The sequence below is a fragment of the Condylura cristata genome, unplaced genomic scaffold (assembly GCF_000260355.1).
Source record: "Condylura cristata isolate star-nosed mole 26May11 unplaced genomic scaffold, ConCri1.0 scaffold00001, whole genome shotgun sequence".
In the NCBI taxonomy this organism is placed as follows: Eukaryota; Metazoa; Chordata; class Mammalia; order Eulipotyphla; family Talpidae; genus Condylura; species Condylura cristata.
Window position 1 is genome coordinate 63,231,062 of NW_004567102.1, and position 27,605 is coordinate 63,258,666.

Sequence of the window (27,605 nt, forward strand, 5' to 3'; positions counted from 1 at the left end):
GTTATGCCTGTATCAGTTAATAGACTTCAAGTTCCCTATTGTTAAAATGTATTTTTTTTTTTCCTATACTATTTTCACTATAGGAAATAAAGTCTCTGCTTTCACTTTTTGGAGGGCAGTTCACAAATAGTCAGGAAACGTATGGAAAGGTAAGTTGAATTTCTGGTTTTTTGGTAGGCCATATGTAGTTACTTATCAATAGATTTGAAGAAATGAACTGGAAATCTTAAATTCATATTTGTGTGGTTGTATCTGTTTCTAGGGGAAATTAAAGAAAAATTCTATTTTGGAAATAAACTTAGTTTTGAAAAGTTAGATTTATTTCCTTTAGGGGTATTCGTTTAGAATTTTTAATTCAACAGTTATACCACAATTTGTGTCTATCCCTTCCTTGAAAAGAGAAATCTTTTGGTAATATGATTAGAATTATAATTTACAACTTAGCAGAATTTCAGGGTTATATTTTAAAATTTAAAATTGTGCATATATAAGATTGTGAGTTTATGAACTTTCCACATTGTATTAATGGTTTATCAGTGTATTAGAAAAGTTTGCAAAATAAAAGAACTCATTAATTTTTCCCAATAAAGTTAATATTAAGATGACCTTGTTTTTCTGTTTGGATTATTTTGAAATTTTCTGTAGAAAAGTATAAATATTGGAAGAAGAAAGCTTCGTATAGGAAGGACGATTTCTTGCAAAAGATGAATCAGTTGAAAATCCCCTTGTTTTGGATTTGTGCTTTTTTGAGTTTCACTTATTGAAGGAAGGTGGATATAATTGGGAAAGGGTGATGAACTGAGATTAGGTCCTTTATGGGTGGAGTTTAAAAGTGCCTGCTATCCTGGGTGTTGGGACAAAGGGTTGGAGAACTCCCTGATGCACCTGGAGCTTTTTCTCCTTCTATTATAAAAAAATAAGGGTAGATTGTATAACAATTAAACCAATGATACTCCAACTATTATATTATTTTAAAAAATGATGTTCTACAATGATTTAGTTTTTCTGAATCATTCTTCCCCCTCCACAACCCATCAATTGGCCACAACGGTCTACAAAAGATCATTGAAAGAAATATATTACTTAGAAGTTAAAAGATATATAGAGATATATCTGTTATAGATATAAGGAATGGTTAGCAATAATAATTCTTTTGGTCAAATTGCATAAGAGAACAATGGAAATTTAGCCTTAAATGACACTGAGTTTGTTGATAATTTTATTTATAGTCATTTATGAAAGTGTTGCACTGTATTTTCCTATCACGTTACCTATTAAAATAGTTTAATTTTTTATACCCTTGTAACAATTACTATTTTGATTAGATTTAAATCAGATATTCTACATCAAAGTAGCAAATAGGGGTCACTCTTTTGATGTACATAAAAGCATATGTAGTCATAAAGCTACTTAGAAGTTGTCTATTATTTGTTCCAGTCTCCTTTTTGGATTCTTAACATTCCCTCTGAAGACATTGCCAGAAACTTAATGAAACGGACAGTGTGTGCCAAGTAAGAGAAATCTATAATGTTCCCCTGCATGAATGTAAACCATACTTTTCAGTCCTACTTTGTGCTCTGTTGCTAGAAGATGGGAAAGGTTGGGGGCAAGAGGATGGGGGCTCAGTTTAGTTTGCAGTTGCCCATGTTTGCCACTAGATGGTGGTGGGAGAACAGAAGAGTTAACTGATGAACCAGTGAGAGAATCTCAGTGGTAAAATGGCAGAAGCACAAACATAACTTTTTTATATTATATAAACATGTTTGATTAATGGTACGATTGATAATTGTGTTATATGACAGTTTCCTTGATTGCTTTTATTCTCTGTATATTTTACAAAGCTAAGCTTATACTTAAATTGATAGCTAAGTAAGATTAGTATTACTGATAGGTCTTTTTGTTTATGTAATATATAGAAAAGGAGAAATTCCTTTTCAAAGAATAAAAACTCACAGTTTGAACTGTAGCACAAATTGTTCCAAAACTGAAAAAGACTTAGCAGGTCAAAATTAACTTAAATTCATTTTTGTGTGTGTGTCCTAGAATAGGAATTAAAAATTTCTTTGATTTAATTGATTGACTTTTAGTATGGACTGTTTTGAGCATACCATAAAAAAACAGAGGGAAATAGAGCACTAAGGTGCCTATCAGCTCAGATCTCAACATTTTAAAGTATTTGCCACTTTTTTAAAAAAAGACATAATTACAAAACCATTGATTTCCTTATATATCTTTTCCAATTCCATTTCCACCCTTCTCTTAAAGGATAGTTTATTGCAGTATTTTTATTTCTCTGCAAGGTTCATTTTATTGCTGTAATCTTTGAAATATGTTAGATCATTTATAGTAGTAAATTGACAATCATGCTTATTTATATAGCACCTCCTAAAAATATGGCATATTTATAAAGTTCATACAAACTTTATAAGTCTAGCATAGGTATCATAATAGTGCATTCATATGTATGGAAACTATTTACTATGAAAAGCTATAATTAAAAAAGGTATTGTTATAAATGAATATTCCAGTTATAAACGATGCTTATATTACATTTTATTTTTTTAGTTTGACTATTTTGAATATAGATTTACTAATATGTTACATAAATTTTTCTGAAAAGGGGGATATACTGTGTTATATTTTTATTGATTTTGGTCAGAAATTTTAGTGATGTTGTTATTAGCAGATTAATGATGGTTTGTGGAACCATCTGTACCTTTTCTGAATGGCTAGTCATTTTCTGTTTTTTTTTGTTTGTTTGCATTTTTAAGAAATAGTGTATTCTAAAGGAATATATTTTATTATTGGTGGATTGAATTTGAACCCTAGCTTCATTCTTGCTGTATGACTATTTATTCTCATTGTGTCTTTTTGGTTAAATGGGTGAGAACTAACTCACAGCTACTTCAAAGGGTTCTTATGAAGAATAAGTGACTTAATTTTAAAAGGCCTTACAATAACCCTCTTGTATTGTGAGTTATGTCAAATGTTAGGTCTTCAAACATCACTGAATTTTGTATTCAAACACAAAATACCCTGAGTAGCCAAAGCCATCTTGATCAAAAAGAGGAATGGAACTATTATACTTCCAGAGTTCAAATTATGCTATGGAGCTATAGTAGTCAAAACAATATGGCTTTGGAATAAAAATAGACATGCAGACCAAAGGAATAGAATTGAGAACCTAGACCTAAAAATAAACCCACACTTTATGGGTAGTTACTATTATGGAGTAAATAAAGTCTCTTCAGCAAACAGTATTGAGAAAAGTGGGTTGTTGTATGCAAAAGAAAAACAACAAGAAACCAGACCACTCACACCATACCAAAATGAACTCAAATAAGTGGATTAAAGATTTGTATGTATGACTGGAAACCATAAAATGCAGAGAAGAAAATGGGCAATATTTATATTGACTTTAATCATGTCTTTGGGATTTCCTCCGAGGGCAAGGTGGAAAAAAGCAAAAATTAAAAAATGGGACTACATCAAATGAAGTTATCGTTAAAATGAAAAAACATCCTCCTGAATGAGAGAAAATAACTCCATGTCATACAACTGACCAGGGGCTAATACCCAACATACATGAAAACTGAACACAACTCAACAACAGAAAAATAAGATTCAAAAGTAAGCAAATGGGCCCTCCTTGGTGGCACAGTGGGTCAAAGCACAGTGTTATAAAGCTAACCAGAGCCATTGAAGCACCAGTTTGATTCCCGGCCAGGTTGCTCACCCACTTGGCACAGCAGACCTCTCCTGACCTGTCCGCTGCTCCCTTCAGCAGTGTATTTCAGTCATTTTGCCTGTTCTGCTCCCCGCTCTGTGAATTCTCTCACCCTCTGCACCTCTGGCCTGTACCCCAGTTCTTGTATGCATAAATAAATCTTTTAAAAAAAAGTGAGCACAGGCGCTAAATAGACACTTTTCTAAAGAAGATATACAAATAACTAACAGGCACACGAAAATTTGTTCAACATCACTTACCAGAAATACAAATCAAACCCACAATGAGATAACCACCTCATTTTCATGAGAATCAGCTTTATGAAAAACAAACATAGGAACAGCAATATTGGCAAGAATAAAAGGAATCCTGTTGGAGGGAATGTAGTAGTCCAGTCCCTATGGAAAGCAGTATAGAGGCTTCTCAAAACCGTAAAAATAGATCTCCCATAGATGGTTGACATTGCTACTCTATCTGAGGAATGGAAGAACACTACATTGAAGAAGAATGTACATTCCTATGTTCATTGCAGCATTATTTGCAATAGCCAAGTTAATGGAAACAACCTGAGTACCCAAACAACAATGAATGGATAAAGATGTGATTTTTGTGGTTATGAAATCTTGCCATTTGAGACAACATGGATGGGTATGCCAAGTGAAATAAGTCAGAGGGAGAAAGAAAACTAAACAAGTTGATCATTCGTGTGGAATGTGAAGAACCAAAACAAAAGAACAGGCAAAACTAAACCAAAACAACCTTTAGAAATCTGACTGTAGAGTAAAGCTAGCAGAAGGGGAGAAGGCATAGGGTAAGGGAAACAGGGTAGGAAGGAGGCAAGAGGCCCAGTGGTCTACACTGGAGGGTTATGGGTATTTTGGTGTTGGATATGGTGTGATAACATACCTCAAAGAGGTATGAACCTGTACCCTTAAATCACGTACAATGTTGTCACCAATATTACCTTTAAAAAAAAAAAGCTGTTTATATTTGTTTTTCAAGGTTTCCCTTTCTAGAAGTTTTTTTTTTTTTTAATCTGTATTTCTCTAAGTTTGTGCCCACAGGGGTCTGTCTTTTTCCTTAGAATATAAATTTTATAAGAGCACTGAACTATATTCTTTCTCTGTGCTAGTGCCTAGAACAATTGTTCTTATATATAACCCTTAATTCATATTTGTTGAAAAAATGAATTGGCCAAACTTAGAATTTTAAACATTAATAATAATTAAAAGCTTAAATGTTCTTGGCAATTTCAAGCCTTGATGGAGGCTAGAAAAAATTTTCCCTATCAGGAATTTTGGTTTTGTAAGTTAGCAAAATAACTAATAATTGCTAATGGTCACTCAGTGTTAATTTACAATTTCACCTAATTGTTTTATGGGGAAGGTGTTGGAAAAACATCTTTTGTTTATAATTAAATATTTAAGTTATTTTACTGCATTATTGTGTTCTAGTATAAAAACATAGTGGTGAAAACTAGGAAAAATCTGTTAAATTTCACCCTTGTGTAAAGTTTGATCCTTTTTGATTTGGACTTTGTTACTAGGATGCATATAGCTTAGAAAATGGACAGTAATTGTTTTAGTGCTATGAATACAAAGAGCTGATAAAGCAGTTATTACACATTACTGTATGATCTAATTTCTTTACTAAAATTGGTACCAATAATTTATTTCCTAGGTCTATATTTGAACTTTGGGGTCATGGAAAATCTCCAGAGGAGCTGTACAATTCTCTTAAAAACTATCCTGTGGAGAAGATGGTGCGTAGTGAAACATAGTATTATAAAGAATTAGTTGCACATACTATCAAATAAATAAGCTTAAATATTTTTTTCTGCTTTTATTTTAGGTTCCGTTTTTACATTCAGATTCTACATATAAAATAAAGATTCACACATTTAATAAAACATTGACACAAGAAGAAAAAGTCAAACGAATAGATGTAAGTAAATTTAGCAAAAGCACAAACACCTGAGAGATTAATATAGTCTGGCCACTATTCATAGATAATAGTGTCTTATCTGTGCTTACTTTGTACCACGTTGTGCTAAGTATTTTTCTTGTTTTATTTAATACTGATATCTAGACTTAGAATATGTGTATTACTGTATGAGCACCACATTATTTTTCCTTCTGTATTTTTATAGGACATTAGAATTGCTTTATTTTTTAGGCACTTGAGTTTCTGCCATTTGAAGGAAAAGTTAATTTAAAGAAGCCACAGCATATATTCTCTGTTTTGGAGGATTATGGTTTAAATCCAAACTGCATCCCTGAGAATCCACATAATATTTATTTTGGTAGATGGGTAAGCAAGTTTTCCTTTTTCCCTGTTTTAGCTTGTTTCTTGGAGAATGAAATGCAAAACCTTTACATATGACTACATGTAGAACTTTAAAGCTGCTGGAGTCAGAAATACTGTATAATTTTAAATCACTGAAAAGTTTATGGGTATATATTTTTTTTTCAGAGGTTATTATGAAGTACATGAGACTCATTAGATAAGGAGTCCTTGTATACCTGGAAACACTGACACAGACTTGTTAGAAAATCTAAACTACTTGGTTTCCATTCTGAAAATAAATGTGCAGTAACAATGAGTGAATGAGTAGAAGCTGTGCCTTTTTGCTACAGAGTGTTATTTAGGGGAGAAAAAAGATGGGCAAAGTCAGCTCATTACCAGTCCTGGAAAAACTGTTCAAATTCAGTTGAATTTGGTTTGAAATGTTAAAGTAAATGGTAAAGCACTAAGTAAAAAACATTTTACTCTATATCTCATTCATATTTTCTAACAGAATAAGTTTATAGTAGTGATGAATGGGAAGTGGTTTTATTGTGAATGCTTGCCTTAAATCTGTATGCTTTTACTAATTTGGAATTTGACAATTATCTCTGATCTAGATTGCTGATGGACAGAGAGAACTTATTGAGTCATACAGTGTCAAAAAGAGGCACTTTATTGGCAATACCAGCATGGATGCCGGTTTATCATTCATCATGGCCAATCATGGAAAAGTGAAAGAAAATGATATTGTTTTTGATCCATTTGTTGGAACAGGTATTTTAACTATTCAGCAGCATAGAAATAGATGTTGTTTATATTAGTAAAGGTCATTTTTGCTATAAGTTTAAATGGATAGATTAATCTTTTAAATATCTTTAGATAATATCTAAGAAAATCACGTATTTGTGTAATAGCTTCATCAGAGGTTAACAATTTTGCCTCTTTAGAGGTGATACTAATAGCATTTTGTGTGTTTTTTTTCCCCCAAGTAAACCACTAGGGGGAAGCATGCCATACATGGCAATATCAACATTGTGGACATGCAAAGCTGTATTATTTATTTGAATAGAAAAACAGGGAAAAGACTTGATAAACAGGAAAATCTGAGTTAAAAGGTTTAAAAAGTATTCATCTTTTAAATTGATAATATTATATTTAGATGGAGAAAAACAGTATGCCAGCTTGATTTGGTTTGAGGAGCTTTATAATTAAGTGTAAAAGAAAGAAAAGTGCTAAGTAGTAATGGGGTAAGTTTTTATCTGTTGTGACCTCGGTTCTGTGTACTTTTTAAAAATTTTTATAATAGTTTATTTTTACATATTTTTGCTCATTTTTCCATCTCAGTTGCAATCCCCTTGGTTTTCCCATCACCAAATCACCCATGTGCCATAACCATAGTCCAGTGCATTTCCCTCCCTCCACTGTTTTGGTTCTGTGTACATTTGATTGGGATGTCCATGTAACTAATCTAGAGTGGGAAGCTTGAAATTCTGAGTTTATACCTGATTCTGAAAATATTTTCCTGCTTAACTATTTTTGTCTGGTTTTGCTCATATCTAAGAAGTAGTCGTATTTTGTTTGTCTGGCTAAACCCATTGTGATTTAGACTGTGTAGGAAGAATTAATACTTGTGGTTGGAGTTCATATTTCTAAGCAGAGATATGAAACATTTGTTGAGTAGTAAATGCATCGGATACTGTGCTGTGCCTTTGAGTGTTGCTTGCAATTCTTATATTAACTAGCATAGAGGTACTTTTAAGTCTTCTTGAAGAGTTACGGCACCAGCAGGTTAAGTGACTTATTCAGAGTTATATAGTATATAAGTTTAATGAGATTTCAACACTCAAGTGGTCTGACTCCTGAGCTCATGCTTTTAACCACTGTGATGAAACTGCCTCCCTCTGCATTGAGGTCTGCCAGCCAGCTGTTAAATCATAAATCATAATTTAGGAATGTGCCCACTGTGATTAGGAAGATATAGCAACAAGGTGAAGCGATTTCTAGTGTGTGGAAGATTTTCTGGGCTTGTTGCCTTAATACACTAGTGACTGTTTGTTCTTCCACACCAACATGGTCTTCATACCCCCAGCATACTATCTATTCCCTTTTCCTATGTTCTTTATCCTAAACACATCCCCCACTTTTTGAAATTTTTCAGAAAATAATGAAAAACTTACAGGAATGTTTTGCAGTTACAGATAATGCTTGCAGTGAATAATCTAGTGTGTATAAACTTTCCTGATGTTAGAGACAGAGCTCTAGGGTAAATTCCTGTAAGTGAAATTGCTGGGTTAAAGAGAATATGCATAGTAGATTTATTCAGTGTTGTCAAATTCTCCATTATAACATTTTATATTCTTGCCAGACATAGGAGAATCCTGGTTCCCCACAACCTCACCAGAAAAGTACCAAAAAATTGTTAAAACTTTTGAAGTTCTTCCAATCTGTTGGGTGAAATGTTGTCCCAACATGGTGTCTGTACTTCACTTATTGTGAATGGATTCCAAAAATTTTTTATCATTTAGGGTCATTATCTTTAATGCATTTTGCTCATTTGTTTGTTTGATTTGAGGTAGATCTTTTCATCCTCCTTCCCAGACACCTAATTTTTATTTTTTTTAGATTTCTTTCTTTATGCATATAAGAACAGAACAGGCAGACCTACTTGAAGTACACTGCTGAGGGGAGCAGCAGACGAGAAAGGAGAGGTCTGTTTCATTTATGTGGGATGTGGGTTAGCTCCTTGGCCAGGGAGCCAACTCACGTTGCTGTGGCTATGGATAGCTTCATAGTGCTGGGACTTAAACCCTTTTGCACCACCAGGAAGGCCAAACCCTCTTCCGTGCCACCCAGTTTTAAAACCCCGTGTTAGGGACTTTGGAATACCCACTCATCCCCACCTTCCTTCCTGTATGAAATATGTATGCATGTATATGGCTATATATGTTACTAAATATATAAATTAAATATATAAACATTTTATGATACATAGCAAGCATTTTCTCCAAGCTTAATTTGACTTACATGTGATTTCTTTTTACAATTTGAAAGTTTTTTCTCTATTCAACTTACATAGGAATTCAGCTGCATTTTCTTTCAGTACTTTTGTAGTTAAAGTTTTTCTCTTCCAGATCTCTGGTCCATTGGAGTTACTGTCTTGTAGATGTATTGTCTTATAGATGTTTAGAATAGATCTAATCTGTTTCCAAATGCTGAACTCTTCATTACTACTTAATACTGTTTTTGGATTTTAAAACAACTCTGTGAAATGAGAAGAGTTCTTTGAGCTGTAGATGTAGAGATGCTTAACTTGGCTGCATATACATAGACCAGACCATAAGATTTAATTATGGAGTTCTAGTATAGGTAAAATATCTACCCTTGATTTAGATAAACTGAGTGTGTTACAAATGCTAACTGCTGTAACAGTAAAGCTGTTGATTGCCTGTAGTATGCTAAGAGGAAAGGAGACTTGCCTCTAAGTTCCTTTTGGGAAGCGCCTTGGAGTGGGTAATACAGATCATTTATGCAGGACAACTAATAGCAGGTTAATTGCAATATATAGGACAGTTCATGTAAAATTGAAAGAGGAAGATCTTTGCAAAAGTACTGCAAAAATACATCTTCATAGTTTGTATATAGCTTAATCATAATTTTAACATGTTAGCTAGTTTTTGATGGTTTTGTTTTGAAACTGATAATAGGGAATCAGTGTGAATAGGCACAGTTCTAAAGCACAAATTGTCCTTTTTCTCGAGCCTTTGTCTCACTGATGGGTAGTACCTTCTGAAGGATTGGAGAGACAGTAGTCCTGTGCCCTGCTTCATGGCCATGTTTTTTCACAAATTGATATTTATTCCTTCTATCCCCTTTTCAGTGTTTCCAATCCCTTTTTCATTCTAAAGGTACACAAATTGAAATGTATCTGTTTCCCAATATCTGCTGATCCTCATGACCTGTGATGCTTTCAGGGATGTAGAGGAAATAGGGAAATAGGGTAAAGAGCTTCTGGGAAAGTAAAAAGAAAGTTGTTTTGTATTTATTTTTAATTTTTATTATTTTTATTATTTTTTTAAAATTTATTAATTTATTCGTACAGAACTGAGTATAGGCCAGAGATGCGGAGGGAGAGAGGATTCACCAGAGACAGAGTGGGGTGCAGAACAGGCAGATCTACAAAGTACACTGCTGAGGGGAGCAGCGGGTGGGTCAGGAGAGGTCTGCCACGCCATGTGGTCACCTCCGGGGCAGGCGGGGATCTAACTTATGCGGAAGTGGTTTAAGCTTCTTTGTGCTGTGCTTTAACCTGCTGCGCCACCAGGGAGGGCCCAGAAAGTTGTTTTTTATTTTTATATTTTCTCCTAAACAGCTTTCCTTTTCCTTTTAGACAATCTGTTACTGTTGTGCAGAATATCACTAGCTACAGAAAATTTTCATTTCCATTTTAGCAAGTATACTGATTCTCATTTTAGTTAACTTTTTTTTTAAGTTGTGTATTTCCAGAAAGAAAAAATATACTATCACTAGGTCAGTTCTCTGTATTTTAGGAAGCGTTTCTAACACGAGTGTAACAGAAGGAATCATCAACATAGATGTGTTGAATTCCTATAAAGGTATCCTGCTTATGATACAAGATTTTTGGGTGATATACAACTTTTATTAAATAATTTCATCTTTACTTAATTAAATAAATGTACATTTACTTTTAATTGGTGCTGACCCTAAAGCGGATGTCATGGCATAGAGAAAAGAAGTGAGTTAATTCCTTCCCTGTCAGTTAACTATGTGACTTTATGCTAGATTCTTAAAATGTTGCATCATTTACAAAATGGTGATAGTAATATATTATAAGAATTAAGAGTGATGATAAGTGTCTTTAAAATTCTAAGGAGTTGCTTGTCACATTAACTAATGATTATCACTTTTTTAATTACTAGTTTAGGAACTTAGAATTTTTTTTTTTTTAGAGTAAGGTTAGATATGGGTAATATTGAATGGTGAGGGTAAGTAGTTTGGCCCTAAACTCATTTTCTAGTCCCTTTTACTAATTGCTAAGGTACTACTATTATGCAACTACTGGCAAATTAAGGCAGCAAAGAAATTGAGGGTTAAAGTTATAAATCTCTAGTTCTTTGGTTGTGGTGAAAATAGTTGATAATAATATCTGCCTGTTGCTGTATGTATTTGGTGTGATTAATGACAACTGTATAGCTGTAGCTCTCCCTTCTCCCTGACCCCTCTCTGGAGGATTAGCACCTTTAGCTATTGAAAATACACCCTGGGCATATTGCTTGTTCTCTTCTACCTTCAGATTAACCAGTAGGTATAAGAAAAAGAAAGTAGCGCCTTTGAAACTCAACAACAACAAAACCACCCAAAGGAGTGAAGTACCTTTGAATTTGCAAAATGATAGACCAAAGAGCCAAGTTTTGGGAAATTGTCCTGGTTCAGGGAGAATACTGTTAGCAAGACAAAGTTAGGAGAGAGTAACTTTCTGTAAGTCTGGGTAATAATCAGTGCCTCCCATTTGTCCACAATTTTTTGTAGTCTTTTTCCTGAATCTAATAGTTTGTTATTATTTTCTGGCAAAATCTTTTTGCTCAGGCTTTTAGTTTTGAGCTCTTTTAAAAAAAGGATAAAATAGATATATTTATATCAACTATTTTTCTTCCTTTTATCTTAGCAAAACCCAAATCCAGTCTCTCATTTTTATACTTTTGCAAAGCTTAAATCTCAAAAGGTAAAAACCATAACTTAGTTTCTGTATCGTAAATTCCACTTATTGTGTCCTTCTGCTTGTATTACCCCAACCTTAAAGTGGTTGCTATTTAAGTAATGAGAAATTAAAACACTGAATTGCTAGCCTAAGTCACATGTGTGGTATTTTTATACTTGGTGTTGTACTAAGACATTGGGTGAGTCACGTTACTTGCTCTCTTGACACTTCACCTCTCTTTTTATTATATTTTCCACCAGAAAGCTTCCAAGGAAACACCAGTGGAGGTATAACTAAAGGCAGAAATACTTCAGTTTTGCTGGAAAAAAAAGCAAACACACAAAAAACAAATAGTAATAGTCATTACTACCCTGTAGCCAAATCAGAGAAACTAGTTTATAATGATTTATTTAAAACTTTAAAAGCATAAAGCGAGGGCACAAACTCAACTAATAGATGAAATCTAACAGATTATTCATCTCCTTTCAGCTATGTGCTCTAAATTGGTTCTTCTCAAAACTCACTTTAACCAAATGGATAAGGTTCTGTTTAAGGAAGCGCAGGAAAGCTATTCTGTTCCCCTTGTCAACTAGTTCTTCTAGGTGAGTATCTGCCTTAATTGGCAGAATTGTGATAATTCCTCTAATTTGGGTGAAGTGACTTTGTGAGTATTCCGAGTCGTCACATACAGTACCTTCCTTAAATATGGACTTGTAGATATCGTAGGCATTCTTATTTATCTTATCACTCAGTTACTATGAGTGATTTTTTTCAGTTACTATGAGGGGACCTAGATTTTGATTTCCTCTGCACTTTGAGTTCTACATTTCTCTTCTTCGTGGACTTACACAGGATGCAGTTGGAGTTTTTTCACAAGCCAAGTATCTTTAGTACATGTTACCAGACTCTGTTTTAAGTGGATATGGAAGGAACAGCATTAGTTTATAGATCCTGATCCTCTGGAGGCACTACCCATCTTAATTTTAGAGATCACTTTTCAAAGGATCTAAGGGAAATAGGCCTTGTCTTTACTTCATGTCTGCGACTGTGCACAACTTGTAGTCTAAAAATGTATTTCTAGTTTCAGCTATTAGGACTTGCCCAAGCTCTGAGAGGTTTAATTTGGATAATTACAAAATGTAGATTTTTTAAAATAAAAAATATGATTTTTAAAATTAAATTACACTGAATTTTTTCTTACAAAATTAAAAAAAGTTACCTTTTCTTTTAAAATAATTCATTAAATTTTTAAATCTGTTAGGATTTTTTCATATGTATACTGGTTATAGCTTCCAAATTGTTTAGTCCAGTCAAATTTTTCTTTGAATGATTTGGAACTTTTGTTTTTGTATTGGCTGTAATATTAACAGAAAAGTTAATGTTTTGTTGTTTACATATATTTGGTGATAATTATTAGAATTTTATAGTTTAAAATAAGAGACAATTGCTTCACTGGTTATAGAAGTAACTACACTTTTTCCCAGTATTTTAATACCTCTTTAGTTATTTGAAACTCTGTAATTTTAGAGGGACTCGAGCCCACATGTATTTATTGCTATCTATTTGTATGGCAGCTGTCTATGCTTATTTATAAGAAACGAGTAAGATACTTTTGTATAGATACCTCAAAATTACATAAGCTTGTTTATATGTTTTAACCACATAAAGGTATTTTCCTTAGTAGTGCTCTTTAAAGCAGTGATGCCAGAGCATTTGTGATCAGTGGAGTGGGCTCAGCTTCGGGGTTTTGAACAAATATTCCTGGACCATGCTTGATAAAAATTATCAGCAGGAATATTGTCATTCCTAGGGTACTCTGCCTGCAGTTACTCTGTAAGATTCTAAATTGTATTAAGGAGGGGAAGAACAAGAGTGTAGGACTTTCTGGCTAACAGAACATGCTTCTGTGATTTTTTTCAGGTGGCCTTCTGATAGCATCTGCTCATTTTGGTGCATATGTATGTGGGACAGACATAGACTACAACACAGTTCACGGTTTGGGTGAGTAGAGGTTCTAGACAATGTTCTTGTAACAGTTATACTCTTAAAATAATTAACTTTCCAAGGGATTAAATATATGTATTTCAAATGCTAAAATACAATATTATGTTACAGTTTTACTTATTATAATAAGTTTAATTGGGTATCTGCTTTTTATGAAGTCATCTAGTATGTTCAAAGTGATGTAGGGCAACACGAAGATGAATAACAACAAATTTTCCTTTCAAAAGTATTTGTGTCAGCATGCTGTAAAGTTATGAACTTTAGAGTTGGATAAGAAGAAATAACAGAGAGCGTCTAACCATTCTGTAATCCACATGTAACTCTTTATAAAATACAGTAATTTTTTTTTAAAGACTCTTAGTAATCATTGCATTTTTAATGGATTGATTTCTAGTTCTGGTATACCATATATATTTTTTAATTTTATAACTGAAAAAAACCCACACTTGAAATACTTATTAAGGTGGCTATAATTTTAAAGATTTTGCCTTAGATTGAGGGTAAATTTGAGATACCCTCAAATCTGCATATGCTTTGCTTTTAAAATATTTGGAAATATTTCAAATTCTAGAAGTTTCACTGATGATTGGATAAAATTGAATCCAACTGAAAAAATGTTTCTTTGTAGCTAAATAGTGTTAAAAATGTCAAGTGTTATTGGTGATTTTGAAATTATTTGTATTTGTGTTATTTCATTATTGTAATTTGAATCAATCATTAAAAAATTCTTTGCCTCATGTTATTATATTGATAAAAATTTGTTTTATTTTCTTTTGTTGAAGCAATTTGATGCTTTACACTTTGTGACCTTTTTCCCTGCTTTGTACTAAGGAATTCAATAACATTTACCATCAAGAAAATAAGTTATATTTTATAAAGTTTACCTAAATGGGTTGACTAGAAAAGCACGATACTGTTTGGTTGCAATTTGTTAAATAAAACAAATGTGCTAATAATTATTCCAGTTTGCTTTTAGAAGCAATATGATTTTTTAAAAAAATAAGATTCACTTATTTATACATACAGAACTGTGGTACAGGCCAGAGGTGCGGGGGGTGAGAGTATTCACCAGAGACAGAGTGGGGAGCAGAAAAGCCAGATTGACTGGAATACACCTGAGGGTAGCAGTGGGCAGGTCAGTAGAGTTCTGCCACGCCATGTGGATCACTCCCCTATGGATCCATCTTGTGTTGCATTGCCTATGATAGTTTCATAGTACTGTGCTTTAACCCGTTGTACCACCACGGCTGCAATATGATTATTATTATTATTTTTTATTTTATTTATTTTATTTTTTATTTATTTATTTTATTTATTTGTGTATACAGAACTGGGGTACAGGCCAGAGGCTTAGGGGCAGCGAGAGGCTTCACCAGAGACAGAGCGGGGAACAGAACAGGCAGATCGACGAAGTACACTGCTGAGGGGAGCAGCAGGCGGACCTCAGGAGAGGTGGTCACCTCTGGGGCAGGCGGGGATCGAACTCATGCTGAAGTGGCTTTAGATTCTCAGTGCTGTGCTTTAACCCGCTGTGCCACCAGGGAGGGCCTGCAATATGATTATTTTAAGGAAATAGTTCTTTATAATCTGTTTGAATTTTTTTTATTCACCTTACGTTTCAAAGTTGTTGTGCCTGTCTGTCCTCCTGGGTAGAATTCTGACTGGGTAGAGATTATTCAGTCAGATACTGTTAGTTATATTCTCCGATTCTTAAGACTTCTAGTCTTTCACTGTAAGATATTCAGTATTAAGCCATTCAAGTTTCTTCTAATTTATTAATACTGACCTTTTCCACCAACCCAGTATGGGTCCTCTAATTACCATTGTGTTTTCCTCTTGCTTTTGCCAAGATGCTTCTTACAAAACTAGTATTTACTTCCTGCCTCTTCTTGATCTCTCAGTCTTACCTGTGTATTTTCCAGATTCCATGCCTACCACAAACTCTTTACTCATCACAGAGCTACAATATTTGGAAGTGCTGACCTTTGTAAAGTCCTCTTAATTTTCTAGACAGGGAGCTAGTGGTTATACTTTCATTTTGTTTTATCTCAGCTGCCTTATGACTGTATAGTTTTCTTTGACCTCTCTTACATGTGGCTTTACTTCAGCCATCTTTCTTTAACCCATTCTCTTACTGGTAAATGTAACATGTAAAGGTGATACTTCTCTTTTTTTGATTTTTGTTTTGTCTTTATTGCAAAGTAGATAATAAAGCAATAGTGTATAAAATTAGAATAATTAGGATAATTTTAAAAAGTCATTCTTAGGATTCAACTTGAATTTGCATATATAGAGATTTCCAAATGTTTGTATATGTTCTGGCCTACAAGCTACCTACTGTGTCTTTTGTGAACATTATGTGGGTATCTCCAGTATATCAGGGTTGATAAATCGAAAGTAATATCATCTTTCTCTTCAGCTTGGTTTATATGATCTTAATTGATAACATCATTCACTTTTGTTTCTTAATCTAAAATTTTTGAACTATTTCCTTCAGCCTCCTCTTTAACTTTTTACCAGTTATGGGAACATTTTGCCTCCTCCCTTCATGGGCACAGCTCCTGTATTTCCCAAGTTAGCTCTCTTTGTTTCTGTTCTATTCATCTAATTCATCACTACCTACATGGGTGTGTTTGCTAAAAAGGCATCATGTTCTGTTCAACACTGTATCTTACTAGTATATGCTTTGAATGTATTGCATAATGAGTCCTTTTGTTATTGAAGTAGTGCTGGTTTATAATGTAGAATTTTCAGGTGTAAAGCATGTATTTTGACATCTGTATGTGCTATTTTAAGGTTCACCAAAAGTCTGATTTCCATCCTCTCACCTACCATAAAATTGATCTCCTTTACCTGTTTTCATCACTCCCTATGTGCTTGTTCAATGATTTTAAATAAAAAAATAATGTCATAAAAAGAGGGTTTCAAGTGAAAGCATTGAGCAAATATAAATTTAGATGACGTAAGCATTACTTTTAGTTAAGTGACAAGAAATAGGAATACTTTGATTTAGTACTTTCTATTGATCTTTTCCTTTATATTATTTCCCTTCAGGAAAGGCTAGTAGGAAAAATCAGAAATGGAGAGGACCAGACGAAAACATAAGGGCAAATCTTCGTCAGTATGGTTTAGAGAAATATTACCTTGATGTCCTGGTTTCAGATGCATCTAAACCTTCTTGGAGGAAGGGCACATATTTTGATGTAATCATCACTGATCGTAAGTTTTCAATACAAAAATAAGAGTAAGATTGTTTTCCTAAAGTCATTTATATTAAGTACAAAATTTATGAACACACAAAAAATAACAACATGTCTTAGTATTTCACCCACTCTTGACTTTTGTACATAGTAAGTAGAAAATTATGATGTAGATTAGAATGTAGTTAAGAGTTTTTTTTAAACTACATAGATTAATTTGCCATCCCTTTTATTTTTAGCTTATATTTTTGAGCCATATATTTGTTTTTATATGTGACTATAATTGGCTATTAGTATATTGACAGTAGCCAAAATGCCATTTGTAATTATGGCATCAGATTTCAAAGAAGAGTGTTTCATTTCTCCATGTGTAACCTTTTTGTTTTTGTAGCCCCTGTTTTCACTGGCATCTACTCTCTAGAATTATAAGAAATGTTGGATTCTGTGAACCGCTGGGTTTGTAAACCTACTGAGCTTCAAAAATGTGTATGAGGACTTTGTTTTCATGCCGCATGAGTTCTTTGGCTTTTCAGACATCCTATTTAAGAACATTACTGCCTTTTCTATAGTATTTGCCAGTAAATCTGTGAACGGTGGCACAATCATTTCTCAACCCATCCGTCTCAGCCTTTTCAGTTCTTTGGTGACTTAGATGATTTCAAATCTAACAAAAACATTGTCAAGGCATTGCAAAGTTAGTATTTATACACTTTATGAAAGCTAGAAATCTTCCAATTCTCAGTCTGCTGTATTACTTTTCTCCCTCTGTGTGTATATTTTTATGACATCATTTTTTTCTTACTGAGAGTGAGTCATATGCATTGTGCCCTTTACCCCTATATTTTCACATGTATTCCTAAGAATAGTCTCTTAGGTAACAAAAGTATGACTATTAAAATTAGTAAATTGATACAATACTTTAATCTACAGTTTCTTATTCAGTTTTGTCTATTGATCCATTAGTATCCTTTATGGCATACTTTTGCCTTTAGTATCCATTGTAGAGTCAGATATTACATTTTCTATGCTTCCTTTGATTTGTAGTATTTTCATAACCTTTCTTAAGATTTATAACTTACATTTTTTTAAGAACATAGGGTCCTGCAAACCTCCCTAACTCCCAGTATTTTGAAAAGAGTATTTCTCACGTGAACATTCTCAGATGGAATATTACATAGATGATGTTGTATCGTCCTCAGGGTGTCACATCTGGATGCACATGATGTCCATCTGCTTCTCACTGATGAGTAGGTGACTTTTGACAATCTATGTTACATGTATTTTCTGTCTAGCTCCATATGGCATCAGAGAATCTACAAGAAGAACAGGTTCAGAGAGGGAAGTGCCGAAGGGGATGGAAAAGTGGTATGTGAAATTAAGCACATTGCTTCTTTTCAGCTAACTTAGTTTAACAGTTTTATATTGATTTTTCAATTTTGTTTTCTTTGTTTAGTCCAGAAAGTCACGTTCCTGTTTCCTTGAGTTATCATCTGAGTGATATGTTTTTTGACCTGTTAAACTTTGCAGCTGAGACCCTCGTCTTAGGTGGAAGACTGGTCTATTGGTTACCGGTGTACACGCCAGAGTATGTAATATTAAATCATTTTGTTTTTGATATAATTTTTCTTGTGATGTTTGTATATCTCTCACTCATTCCTTATCTCCAATTGTACTCAGGGTAAATGTCTTTATAATCAATGTGTGTATGAAGTCTTTTGTTTATCATACATGCATATAAAATTATATTGCTTTGACCTTTTTATTTCACATCAAGTTGGGCCGTATATAGTCTTTAGCTTCTATTTCTAAACCACTTGTACTAAGATTTATTTTCACAGTTTTAAAGTGTCGTTAAAAAGAAACAGGGCCCTCCGTGGTGGTTCACTGGGTTAAAGTGCAGCAATGCAAGCAAGCTGCAGCTGCTTCAGTGCAAATTTGATCCTCGCCCCCAGAGGCAGACCTCTCCTGACCCGCCCACTGCTCCCCTTAGCAGTGTACTTCATCTTTTGCCTATTCTGCTCTCCACTCTGTCACTGATGAATCCTCTCACCTGTACCCCAGTTCTGTATGAATAAATAAAGCTTTTTTTTTTTTTTTAAGAAAAGAAACAACAGAGGACAGAAACTTATATGTGACAGAAGTACTATACCCACAAATACTAAAATATTTGCCATTTGGCACTTCAGAGAAAAAATTGCCAATCCCTGTTGTATACCACATTAAATCAATGCATGATGTATCATAATCGTTCAGTAGCTGTTTTGCCAGGTCACAAACATAATTATATATATATAATAGTTTATTTTTGCATCATTTTGTGCATTTTTCCATCTCATTTGCAATCCCCTTGGGCTTCCCATCACCAAATCACCCATGTGCCATCACCATAGTCCAATGCATTTCTCTCCCCCTGCTGTTTTTGATCCCACTCTCCACTGCACCCCCACAAAATGTCTGTGGTATATAGCTGTTTATCCTTATCATTATTTTCTCGCCTGTTCCCTTATATTCCTGCTATGAGAGAATCCATCTGTTATTTTCCCTTTTCTTTCTGGCTTATTTCACTAAGCATGATCTTTTCCAGTTCCATCCATGTTGCTGCAAAAGACATGTGTCCTTTTTTTTTTTGACTGCTGAGTAATATCCCATTGTGTATATTTACCACATCTTTTTAATCCAGTCATCCATTTGGGGCATTTGGGCTGTTTCCGTGTCTTTCCAATTGTGAATAAAGCAGCAATAAACATGAGGGTGCAAGCATCTTTTTGAATCAGTGTTTTTGTATCTTTTGGGTAGATACCTAGGAGTGGGATTGCTGGGTTGTGTAGAAGCTCCATGTTCAGCAGTTTGAGGAATCTCCAAACAGTTTTCCACAGTGCTGTATTAGTTTGCATTCCCTGCAGCAGTATAGGAGAATTCTTTTTTTGCCACATCCTCGCCAACATTTGTTGTTGCTAGTTGTTTTAAGGTGTGCCATTCTCATTGGGGTGAGGTGGTATCTCATTGTGGTTTTAATTTGCATTTCCCTTATTACAAGTGATGTTGAATATTTTTTCATATGCCTGTTGGTCATCTGTATTTCCTCTTTGGAGAACTGTCTTTGTAGCTCTTCTGCCCATTTATTGATGGGGTAGTTTACTTTATTTTTGTTGAGTTTCATCAGTTCTCCATATATTTTTGTGATTAATCTTTTATCGCTAGTTTTGTGTGAGAAAAATTTTCCCACTCAGTGGGATGTCTGTTTTTTGTAATGTCTCTTTTGCTGTACAAAAGCTCTTTAACTTGATGTAGTCCCATCTATTTATCCTTGCCTTCACTATTGTTGCATTGGGTGCTCTCTCTATCTTTAAAGATATCGCTTAAGTGTATGTCTTATAGTGTTTGGCCCTACTTTGCTTCCAGGCATTTTATGGTTTCTGTTCTTATGTCTAGGTCTTTAATCACTTCGAGTTGATTTTTGTGTATGGTGTGAGGTATTGATCTAGTTTCATTTTTTTGCATGTAGCTTCCCAGCACAAACATAATTTTTAATGTCTCAACTGAGTCATTCATCTGTCTACTACTATGTAGCTTTAATGTATGTTGATTAAATTACTTTAAATGCAGTAAATCTCTTTTAAAAGCCAAGACCAAAATAAAAACTGCATATTTTTAAAACCCTGATAATATTTAACATTATTTGTCTGGGTTTTATTATTTAATAATTACTAATCATAAATAGAACTATTTTATCTTGATGTAAAACATCGAAAAAGACAGGATCTTTAGAGTTAAAAAGATAACTAAGATACTAAGTTCAAAATTTGGCTATTTAATCTGCTGTAGTAATCTTTTTTAAAAAAATATTTGAATTCCTAGGAATTATCTGTCCTCTTTGTACATTGTTTTTACATAGTGTTAAGCATTAATTTCCCTTTATTTTTGCCATCAAATATGGCAAAAGTGATTATCACTTCTGTAATTATTGTTACATTATGTGACTCTTTGTTAGCTGATTCTTCCTTCTGGATTGATGAACTAGTCACCATATTGAATAGCTCACATGGCAAGAAACTTCAGGCAGTCTCTAGAAACCGACTGTAGAAATTAAGCCAATAGCCCTGAAACTCTTTTTTTATAATTCCAAGGAACTGATTGCTATATCATCAATCATCAGTGGAATTGAGTGTTAACTCTCTATACATTTTTATAAAATATATAATTCTCTTATTGAGAGTGAGTTGTATATACTCTGGTCCTTTACCCCTATATTTTAATGTGTATTGTTAAGAATAGGGATAGTCTCTTTGATAGCCAAAGCAGTTACCATTTTTAATAAATAAATTTCGAAAATTGATTTACGATGAATATTTGTACAAAAAGTATTTTAAAATAGTGTTAACTCATTTTGTCTTTTCACAGTTGTAGATGGTTCCTCACCATTTAGAAACCATGCTCATTTTTGTTGTTTTGTAAACATGTTATAAATTACCATGGCTCAACTTGACCACATGTTTATTAATCAGCTTATAAGACTACATATTCATGCTCACACCTTTTAACACTGAGTTTATGTTTTATTGCCAATGATAATCTCATTAAATCTCTTCAGTTTATATAAAGAAAATTAACTCCAAGAAATGACTTATGTGTAGGTAAACACTAGCTAGCTAATTTATTTCCTTATTCCCATTGCTGTGTTCATTTAATTCAGCATCCTGCTAGATCTCACATATCTGGCATGTGCAGTTATAGATGAGGTTTTATTAATATCAGCAGAGTATATGTCAGTGAAGAAGTGGTTCTTCCCTTAGCAAGACATACAAGTAACAAGCTTACTTGTGTGTGTGTTTCTTTTTTCTTTAAAGATTGATTTGTTTATGCATTCAGAACTGGGGTTCAGACCAGCGGTGCAATGTTGGTGAAAGGATTCATCAGAGACAGATTGGGAGCAGAACAGGCAGATCAATGACAAACACTGCTGAAGGGAGCAGCAGGTGCGGCAGGAAAGGTCTGCAGTGCGATGTGGGTCAGCTCCCTTGCCCAGGATCAAACGCACGCTGAGGATCTGAGCATGGGCTAGCTTTGTAGTGCTACACTTTAACAAGTGGTGGCACCAAGAGGGCCCACTTGTGTTTTTTTTTTTAAATTTAAGTGCTTGGGCTAAGATTTTATTAAATCTGTTTGCAGTTGTTTGAAACTTACAGAAAAATTTAAGATCGTGTACAAAAATCTTCCATGACTCCCTTAGTCATATTTTCCAGCTATTAAGACAAATACTTAACCTACCCTACTTCCCTTCACCCCACCTCACTTTGGCACATGCCCATTAATCTACATAAGTCATTATCACTGGTCTTTTTGGAACTATTTGAGAAATTACAGATAATGATGTTTTATCACCTTTACACATATTTCATTGTATTCCTCAGAAACGAGAACATATTTGTCAAACCATCATCAGTTCTCCTTCATTGATTGATGACTCCTCCATTGAATTGAATACATTGGAAGTATATTTCTTACAGTACTGCAGTGGAGAAGCCTAACAGAGAATATATGACCAGATGATCAACTTTAACACTGTCCAGTTCATGGGCCACATTCAAATGTTATTACTTGCAGAGTCATTCAGGAAAACAGACTGTGTCACCCATCATGTCATTTTCTTCCAGACTCGAATATTTTCTCAAATCATTCCTTTTATATCCTTGACAGTTTTGTAGAGTACATGTCTTGTGTTAGGAAAGTAGAATCTAAAGCAGGTCCTCTGCTGTTTCTTCTATGAGTAGGTAAATAATTTCTTGGTAGGAATACCACAAAAATAATACTGTGCATTACGTCACGGCACACAAAGTCAGCCTCCACTGACAGTCTCAGTTGATCATCTGGTAGTGCATTCTCTGTCAGGTTTCTCCACTGTGAGCCATCATTACCCCCGCTGATTACTTATCGCAGGGACATGTCCCAAGATTGTAGCATGGTTTTGGTTTTCATCTAAGCACTGTGCAAAGTAACAATTCTGTTGTCAGCAACCCCTGAAATGATGACTTTTCTGTTTGATCTTTTGCATCTGTGAGTTGGCATTCTACTGTAAGGAAGAGTTTTCTTCCCATTATTTAGTAATTTGTCTTAGCATGGAGTCATTGATTCTTACATTATTCATCAGGTTATTATTTATTATTGTCATTATTTATCTTGTTGCTCAAATTGTCTCAGATTTGATCAGTGGCAGTCAGTCTCTTTGAGGTGGCTCCTCTGTCCTTTTGAAATAATCCCACTAATTTTTGTGCTTTCTGGCATTTACTATTTTGTAGTTTATTATTTAATTGTAACAGAAATTATGTGTGGTTAGAATATCTTTTGTAGTCTTTATTCCTTGCTTTTAACAAAAAATTAAATTGGAGGGTCTTTTAACTATTTCAATGTTTCTAAAGACCTTAAAAAGTGGCCACTGCGTATTTCTTTAGTGATGCCTCCTCCATTTTAATAATTTCCGACAAGGGAAGATTTCCAAAGGCATATAACCAAAGGGATAATTTAAATTTAAAAAGGGAGACATTCTTTTTTCCCCTCCCTGTTTTCAATGTTTACCCAGTAATACATTTTGTTCTGGTTTATGGCTAAGTGGTAAAATTCTGGTCATTTTTCAAGATTAACCTTAATTGTTCAGCACACCTTAATTGTCACCCATTTTAGGAGAATTAATCCTTCAATTCTGCTCAGAATAGTCTACTCAGAGACTTACCATGTAAAATTATATAGATCACCTAGATTTCTGGGTTTATTACTTCTAATTTCAGCTATTTGTAAGTGACCCTGAGTATTTATGTAATACTCAGGTGAAAGGGCATAAATTCAAGTTGTATCTTTGATGATAGAGGAGTTGCTAATGTAATGAATGAATGTAACTGTGTGAACAGTTTCCATAGAACCATTTAGTGACATGTTCTAATTGTCATTAAGCACAGATAACTCTCTTGAAGTGATTAGACATTTTCTTTTTGAAAGATGTCCTTTAATAGAAGTCCAAATGTTAGTGCTTGTAATACAAATGCTGACAAAGAAACCTAACAAAGTATTCCTAAGAGTAGGCTTTGAGGATAAACCTTAATTGTAATAAAATTTTGTAGGGCTTCAGAGCAGTGAAGAGAACATGTTTTTCATCTCTTATGAAACAGGAAGTAGTTACTCTTTAAACTGTTTTTAGTAAGTACTCCAACATAAAATCTGTCTCTTAAATGAGAGGTAAAGTGCTAATAACATTTGGAAATAATAGCTTGAGGCTACAGAAAATGATGTCCAAATTGATTCATGGAGAAGGGAGACTGCATACTTATTTTTTTGAAAAATTGAAATATAATTTGTATATGCTGTGAAAGTCATCCTTTTAAAGTATACAACTCCATGGTTTTTAGAAAACCCACAGAGTTTTATATCACCATTGTCCTTTTCCAGAATATTTTCATTACCCCAAAATGAAACCCCCACATAACAGTCAACACCAATGCTTAGCTTTTACCTGTCATAGATTTGTCTATTCTGGATGATTTAGGTCTTAAATAGATGATTGAATTGTAGGGGGAAAGTAATAAAAATGGGGCTTTAAAATAGGATACCTGCCTTCCTGTTAGTTTAGGCACAGTAGAGATTTATTAAGTCTGTTAAGGGTTCATTGAAATGCCATTATGCAGGTTGTAGATTATGTGCATAGTTAGGATGTGTACAAAAATGGTATGACATGTAGTGAGTGAGATGTCCCCTCCCACATTGGATGCCCCCGTGATGATCCTGTGTGAGGTGTTCATTACAGCTGTTCTTTCTTCTTTAGATACACCGAAGAGATGGTGCCCTGCCACCCTTGCCTGAAACTCATTAGCAACTGTGAGCAAAAGCTTTCCAGTCACACATCAAGGCGCTTGATAACAATGGAAAAGGTGAAGAAATTTGAGGTAAATTATTCTATGATTTTTCAGGATGAATTCCAAAAGAATCAGAAGTAGATTTTCCTAAAGAGTTTTCCTATAATGGATTTTGGAAATGTTGGTCCTTGCTTTTTTAAAACTGATGTATAAATTCAGGAAGAGGCAGAAATTAATGATGTTTGTGGTATTTGGTGGGGTTTGGAGGGCATGAAAAGGATATAGAAGTTGCATAGAATAAAAAAAGAATTTACCTTAATTTCTCAGTCTTTGACATTATTATCACTGACTGTTAAAAACAGCACTCCTAGGGCCCTCGCTGGTGGTGCAGCAGGTTAAATAAAGCACAGCACAAAGAAGCTTAAACCACTTCCGCATGAGTTTGATTCCCGCCTGCCCCGGAGGTGATCCACATGGCAAGGCAGACCTCTCCTGACCCGCCCGCTGCTCCCCTCAGCAGTGTACTTCGTCGATCTGCCTGTCTCTGGGTAACCCACTCTGTCTCTGGTGAATCCTCTCACCCTCCACATCGCTGACCTGTACCCCAGTTAAAAGCACTCCTAAACAACTAGCAATGTACTAGTTACTGTTGACTACTAGTTACTGTTTTTCTCCAAAATAGAGCCTATGTGATTGCAGACTAATAAAGAGAATGTTGCTTTAAAGAAGGGTGCTTGGATCTGTAGGGCAAGCAGAAAAGAACAAGGTGTTAATTGAACATTTTATCATACCCATCTCTACATTTGATTACTTCCATATGATTACAACTTATGTATTGTTACATAGTAACGAAAACTAATTTTGGACAGTTCTGTTTGCACTTTTTCTTTTTTTTAAAGATTTGTTTATTTATGCTTTCAGAACTGGGGTACAGACCAGAGGAGTGGTAGGTGAGAGCACTCACTAAGGACAGAGTGGGGAGCAGAACAGGCAGATCTACTGAAATAACTGCTGAGGGAAGCAACGGTGGGTCAGGAGAGGTTTGCCATGCTGTGTGGGTCAGTTCCCTGGTCAGGGATTGAACTCATGCTGCAGTGGCTTTGAGATTCATACTGCGGTGCTTTAACCCTTGTTCCACCAGGTGCATATTTTATAAATTTCTTTTTTGTACTTTTTATTTCCGTCATCTTTGTCTCTAGATTTTTAACTACCTTATGCCTGGTTTATGCTGATATTCTAAATTATCTTCCTAAAAACACCTCATTCATTATGTCGCTTCTCTATGCAAAAATTTTTAGAAACTCGGGATTTTCAGTGTAGCATGAATTTTCATTAACACACTCAGAAAATTAAAATGTATTTAAATAGTTGATTGGTATCTACTTTGTATGTTTATGTATATACACATATGTATTTATATAAAGTGATGTAATTAAGAGTATCTGGTATTCACTTTAAAAAAAAAAACTATTCCTGTAGTTTACATTCAAATGAAACATCCTTGGGTGTAGTGCTTAGCACTCATATTTATGGCATAATTATTCAGCAAGTTCTTGAAACTTATGTTTTAGATTATTGTATTAATAGTAAGCAGTTATTTCACTTTATATCAATAGTAGCACCTTGCTGCTCTTCAAGATGTCCCACTGGTCTTTACTGCTCACATTTTATACCAGACTGGTCACTTAAGTTGTTTTTGAAAATGAAATCCTGTTCCAAGTATAATAATTTATAATTCACATTTAAAATAGTAAGAAAATTCAGAAATTCCAAAAGAGTAGTTTCCAGATTGTTTGACACAGTAATATTCTGCCAAGATGCCAATTTTGAATGAGCAGCTTTTAACTTAGATATGCAATCGAAGCCTTTTTAACTAACCTCCATTTTATACTCAGTTGATTAACCAGTACTCTACTAGTCATTTCTCTTATAATGGCAAAATTAAGACCCGTTCTGGACAATTTCACATTTGCTTCCCCCTGAGCTTAATTTTTATTTTTAGTATGTTTTTCTAGATTATAGAATCTCTCTAAATGTGACAGAAGTAGTATTAGTGTTTTAAGAATGTTTTTGTGAATTTTCATCATAGAAATGATAAGTAAGGTTACTTTAGGTATTTTAAAATCTATAAAGACAAGATTTTTATTTTGGTTGTTGTTTATAATTTTATTTTATCTTTTCAGATTGATTTTTAAAACAAGGAAAAATACAAATGCTCAAGAAATGTTTTGAAATGGTCTTCATTTTATAATATCAAATTTAATCTGAGTTTTAACTAGGATGAAGCTTTATTGAAAATACTTTGTCATGTTAAATTAATCATGCTTGGTTTTTAATTACTTCACTTCTACCTTCTGCTTGAATAGGAGTATATGTAATTGCAGCAAGATCTCAGTCTTTGATAATGCAACTGATGACATTAAATTGTCAAACAGTTCTCATATTAGTCTTAGCAAATTATTCTTGGGGCCCTCCCTGGTGGTGCAGTGGGTTAAAGAGCAGCACTGCAGGTGAGCTGCAGCTGCTTCAGTGCAATTCCATCCCCACCCCTGGAGGTGATCCACATGGTTCGGCAGACCTCTTCTGACCCGCCTGCTGCATCCCTCAGCAATGTACCTCATCAGTTTGCCTGATCTGCTCCCCACTCTGTCTCTGGTGAATCTTCTTAATGCCCCTGCACCTCTGGCCTGCACCCCAGTTCTGTATGCATAAATAAAATCTTTTAAAAAACAAAACAAGTTGGCCCTCCCTGGTGGCGCAGCGGGTTAAAGCACAGCACTGAGAATCTGAAGCCACTTCCGCATGAGTTCAATTCCCGCCTGCCCTGGAGG

General features: G+C 34.3%; 1 protein-coding gene across 1 annotated transcript in view; it reads left to right on the forward strand.

The window, feature by feature from the left end:
- TRMT11 (tRNA methyltransferase 11 homolog (S. cerevisiae)) overlaps nucleotides 1–27,605 on the forward strand; it is a 47,446-nt gene that overhangs the window by 5,572 nt on the left and 14,269 nt on the right. The window contains exons 2-12 of the mRNA XM_004674106.2: nucleotides 84–149; nucleotides 1,438–1,511; nucleotides 5,408–5,489; nucleotides 5,579–5,671; nucleotides 5,903–6,037; nucleotides 6,631–6,787; nucleotides 13,650–13,730; nucleotides 16,788–16,952; nucleotides 18,226–18,298; nucleotides 18,387–18,518; nucleotides 24,744–24,864. Coding sequence (XP_004674163.1) covers nucleotides 84–149; nucleotides 1,438–1,511; nucleotides 5,408–5,489; nucleotides 5,579–5,671; nucleotides 5,903–6,037; nucleotides 6,631–6,787; nucleotides 13,650–13,730; nucleotides 16,788–16,952; nucleotides 18,226–18,298; nucleotides 18,387–18,518; nucleotides 24,744–24,864 — 1,179 coding nt within the window. The remainder of the gene's footprint in view (nucleotides 1–83; nucleotides 150–1,437; nucleotides 1,512–5,407; nucleotides 5,490–5,578; nucleotides 5,672–5,902; nucleotides 6,038–6,630; nucleotides 6,788–13,649; nucleotides 13,731–16,787; nucleotides 16,953–18,225; nucleotides 18,299–18,386; nucleotides 18,519–24,743; nucleotides 24,865–27,605) is intronic.